Raw genomic sequence first — 4,764 nt, 5'->3', positions numbered from 1 at the left:
GTGCTGGTTGCCCTTGAGCATCACCCCTGAAGCTGGCCCATCACAGATGTGCTCCTTGAGGATCTTCTCAAAGAGTTTCCCAAAGATAGAGGTAAGACTGACGGGCCTATAGTTGCCCGGGTCCTCTCTCTTCCCTTTTTTGAAGATGGGGACCACGTTAGCTATCTTCCAGTCATCTGGCACCTGGCCCCAGCACCACGAGCGCTCGTAAAGCCGTGCCAAGGGCCCTGCAATAACCCCAGCTAGCTCCCTCAACACCCTGGGGTGGAGAGCATCTGGACCCGCTCACTTGAACATGTCCAGCCCCTCCAGAAGCTCTCTAACTCGGTCCTTCCCAACCTGAGGTCTGGAGGCGTTCCCCTCAAGTCCGTCTTGCATCACGGTGGGGAAGTCCCGGTCCCTGCACAAGAAAACGGAGGTGAAGAATTTGTTAAAGAGTTCTGCCCTATCACTTCACTCAGCCACAACTTGAACTCAGATCTCCCACATAGCAGGCAAAAACTCTACCACACAGCCACCACTGCTTATTGAGCTAAATAACTAGTTGAACTAGATGACCTCCTGAGGTCCCTTCAAACCCTAATTTTCAGTGATTCAAAGAGAATAATACATTTTTTCATTAATCAATTATTCAATATAAAGTATATTACCTTCAGTATTAATAGTCTGGTGCAGAATAGACAAAAAAAGAATGTCAGTTGGAAATAACACAGTTTACTACCAGAACTGACTTTATGAATATCTACTCTAAAATGTGAACTAATACTTGTAATCAATAATTCAAAGTATAGAAAAATATTATTAATGATTTGTAGCAGACGTGATAACTTTTATTAGACCAAGTAGATATTTGCAAAAAAAAAATCTTTATTTGCAAGCTTTTAGGTGCATACACCCTTCCTTAGGCATAGCAATATGCAAAGATTGTAAATTTTCTCCCAGATAGAAATGAAAGCGTGCAATTAATTTTTTTTTTTGCAAATATCTACTTGGTCTAATATTATCTGTACGGGTGTGCCCGGCTGGTGACGTCATCGGGAGCCACCGGCCGGCAAGGATAAAAGCAGCAGCTACGGCAGCGGAGGGAACGGAGGGCCCCATGGGAGAGCAGGTACCGGCTCCACCAGCGGGAGGGGTGGATAGCCCCTGGGAAGAACAGCCACCGACTCTGCCAGAGAGAGCGGCAGTGACCAGAATGACGGAGGAGGTAGAAGAGGGGCCGGAGGAGCGAAGACAAGCAGCGTGGTGGGAGGCTGCTCCAGAGGAGGAAGTGCAGTAAGGGTGGTCGTGGAGGACCTGCCGAAGCACCAGAGGGACGGCAGCGTGGGGCCCCAGGGAAGTGCCGGAGCGACACTGCAAAGGCTCAGCCATACAACAGGGGAGAAACCCTGGGACAACCCCGAGAGGGTACCACCAGGCAGGGATCGCCGCTACATCACGGTACAGTGAGATGAGGGAGGCACCAGGAAGGCTGGAGTCAAGTACGGCTCGAAAAGACTGGTGAGGTCTAGTTAGAAGGCTCCACAGAGCGAGGGCTGAGTAGTTGTGATTTAAGTTGTGTTGGGGCAGGGGGTATCCCTGGTCAGGGAAGGGAGAACCGAGTTGGTATCCCTATAGAAGGGGATGTCTAGGGTACTGTGGTGAGGCCAGAACCTGTGCAGCGACCCCGTCCAGGGTCAAACAGGGAGAGGCCAGAGGGCCTGTGGGCCAAGCATAGAGCTAAGCGCCACGACAGGCAGGCCGGGACGAAAATAGTACCCTACGGCTGTAGACCTGGACCCGTAGAGGAAGAACGCATGGGAGGTGGCATGAGGCCGGGGTATAGGGGTGGCGGAGCCCCGTGATATGACCGCTGAGGGATCCTGGGCCACGGAGCATAACACGAACCGACCTTGACACTGAATGAAACATCGAGTCATGGCGGGCGAGAACAAGGCCAGGGACTGGGCTGAAAGAGAGCTGCTTCGATCCCAAAGTGATCCCGAGAGGGGAGCGACAACTCTCTATAGAAGGGGAAACACCCGAGTGCGAGGAATTGAAACCCGGTGGTCACAGGGAGCAAGGGGAGACTGCCTGAATCTCTGAATCTTTTCCAAATTGATTTGGAGGCTTCAAATCAATTCCGACCTTTTAATTGGTCTCCTGATCTGATTTTGATTTGGCCACCGAATCAGGCCAAATCTCCTCCAAATCGAATCAGCAACTGAAGCTTCGCACAGTCCTAGCACTTACCTTTGGAAGTCCAGGAATGATAACATGACTAGAAATGTCTCTCTCAAACTGGTTTTTATGCAGGTGTTGCTTCCCTAGCATCAAGGGTTGCTTCTGATTTACCCATCAGTCTCCTCTTGTGCCAGATTAAGTTTAATCATGTTCTATAGAATATGCACTGTATAACAGCACCATCATCAGTACCCAACTGCTTTACTTTGGCTTTTCACATCCATTTGAGAATAAAATTATAATTTCATAAAGGAGAGGAAATAATATTGCTTAAACACCAGCAGCATAAATTAAGTACAAAACCACATTCTCTTTAAATATTAAACACTTGTTGGCTCGTTAAGAGCCACATTAACATAGCTCTGCTCATTGCTCCTGGCAGGGGGCAATGAGGGAGATGTGAGAACTGCATACCAGGAAAAGCAAATTACATAAGGAAGAAAAGGTGTGGGATCAACCTAGACTTCTAATTTCAGAGTCTCTTCAGTCTGAAAATGAACCCATTATCTGGGACAAAGGGGCAAAGACATCAGCTTTGTGAAGCTGGCAAACCTTATCTTTGTCTGCATAGAGCAATATACTTTTTATCTGTATACAAACACCCATTCACAATTGTGGACCGTAAGTGTGAAGTCTTTGAAAATGTTCAGGTTTTTTTCCCCCTTGTAAATGCAGTCTTATCTTGAATGAGAACTCTGTCGTGCTGGGCACTCCTGCTTTGAACAAAAGATATCCCACTGTGCAGGGTCTTCAGGTGATATAGGAATACCAGAGGCAACTAAATCTTCAAAAGTCAACACAGTGAACTGTGGCTGTGTCAGTTCTGTAGAAAGAACCTAAGGAGAATACAGTTTGGATTAGACACTTGAACCAATTTATTTATTCTTCCTTTGTTCACCTGCTGCCCTCCACTCCCCACTCAGTTCAAACTGTTCTAACTACCAACAAGAATAAAAAGAAAGGTTCAGATTTGCAGTAATATGAACCTTATCTTATCTGTACTGTCCTACAGAGGCAGAGCAATAGGGCAATCAAGACAGTCTTGAAGATTTAGGGCCAGATTCTATTCTAACTATGCAAACCTATTCCATCTTACTTAAGTCTGTGGAAAAAAATGTAACAGGCTGACTTTTATAACATGCCATCTTAGCCTTAAATCTAAAATAACAAAATGCACTGAGGAGGACTCATTAAGTTCTTGCATTAACCCTTTTTTGGGGGGACTTAAGTAGTGAAATAGGATTTGGTCCTTAAATTCTGGTGTAAGAAATGAAGGGACAAAAAGAATGCCAGAATGAGGAAAGTACTTATTCTACAGTAAATGTGGTGCTTTGAGATATTGTTGTCACAGTGTGGATGCCTGAACCCTGAACATGCATGGGAGACCAGATCAATTTGAACAGCAGAAACCACTGGAGTTACGCGTGTGGCCTTTGCCTCCTTGTTCTTATATAAGAAAACATAAGGTATGAGCTGGCTCTGATCTTCCCTCAATTCCGCTGCTCCTTGAATACCACAATAACTGTGGTCTCCAAAAGCATATGTGGGTTACAACTGTTTTTTAGAAGGCAAGTTGTTGGTCAGTATCTCAAAAAAACTTTTATTTTCTTTGATTATGTGTCTGTGGATTTGACCGTAAGTGACTTGCAAGTAATGCCTTTTCTGGGTGGTAAGATGGACAGTATTCGCTACATTAAACAAGGATGGCCTGGCTCTATTCAAATTTGGCATCTGCTCTGGCAGCAGACTCCAACAACTATTGCCTGACAAAATTCTGTGATGTTACTCTGGATTAGTGCCTTGTACCTTCACATATGAGTACATTTTTTATGCAAACAAAGGATGCTGTTTGAAGTTTGGTGGAGTGAGCCTTGACATCTGGTGGAAAGACCAACTGATATTACCAGTGAGAAAGTTTACTACCCACTGAGCCATTTTGAATGGCTGCCTTTAGCCACAAATACATGGAGCAGCACACTGTTGTTTCTTCTGGCAGTATAATATAGCAAAATTTTGGAAATATCCAGCATATGTATACTAAATATTTCTCTCCCTGTGAGAAGTGGTGTTTCCAAAAAAAGATAGGCAGTAAGGCTGTTTTGATGTTTCACCCATAGACTATAATGGGGAATCATGAAAATGCCTATAAACTTTGCCATTTCTTGCCTGATTCAGATGAAAATACCACGGATGGTAGCTCCTTTTGAGGCCATAAAGCTTGCCATGTTTCAAGGAGACAGGTGCAGGGGTTTATGGGAAACTATACCTCAAACTGTTCAAAGCAAAACTCGTATCACATGCCAGCAGCAGAAGCCTGCTGTCATCCCACATACAGATCTGAGGGTCCGTGCCCCCAGGGAGGGCTGCAGGGCTGTGTTGGGCTCTTCCCAGGGGGAACAGGTCCCCAGATCTGCATGTGGGATGACAGCATGCTGCCGCTGCCAGCTGGGGCCAATGCCAGCACCTGAGTCTGTTCAGCACAGCCTGTGCCGAGTGCCAGGAAGAACCCAGTGCTGGCTCCAGCTGGCAGCAGCAGCCTGC

The 4,764-nt window shown here is 46.1% G+C and overlaps 1 protein-coding gene across 2 annotated transcripts in view; it reads right to left on the bottom strand.

Annotated features, from left to right (window-relative positions):
* Positions 1 to 2,346: 2,346 nt before the first annotated feature.
* Positions 2,347 to 4,764, bottom strand: part of AASDHPPT (aminoadipate-semialdehyde dehydrogenase-phosphopantetheinyl transferase) — an 82,738-nt gene continuing 80,320 nt past the window's right edge. For both annotated transcript variants that reach the window (XM_019524645.1, XM_019524647.1), the window contains one exon: positions 2,347 to 3,059. In XM_019524645.1, coding sequence (XP_019380190.1) covers positions 2,901 to 3,059 — 159 coding nt within the window. In that variant the 3' untranslated portion in view covers positions 2,347 to 2,900. The remainder of the gene's footprint in view (positions 3,060 to 4,764) is intronic.

This window comes from Gavialis gangeticus, unplaced genomic scaffold (genome assembly GCF_001723915.1).
Source record: "Gavialis gangeticus isolate Ggan-Ray unplaced genomic scaffold, GavGan_comp1, whole genome shotgun sequence".
Lineage (NCBI taxonomy): Eukaryota > Metazoa > Chordata > Crocodylia > Gavialidae > Gavialis > Gavialis gangeticus.
The sequence above is the reverse complement of the archived record's forward strand: the minus strand, read 5'-3'. Positions and strand labels throughout refer to the sequence as shown.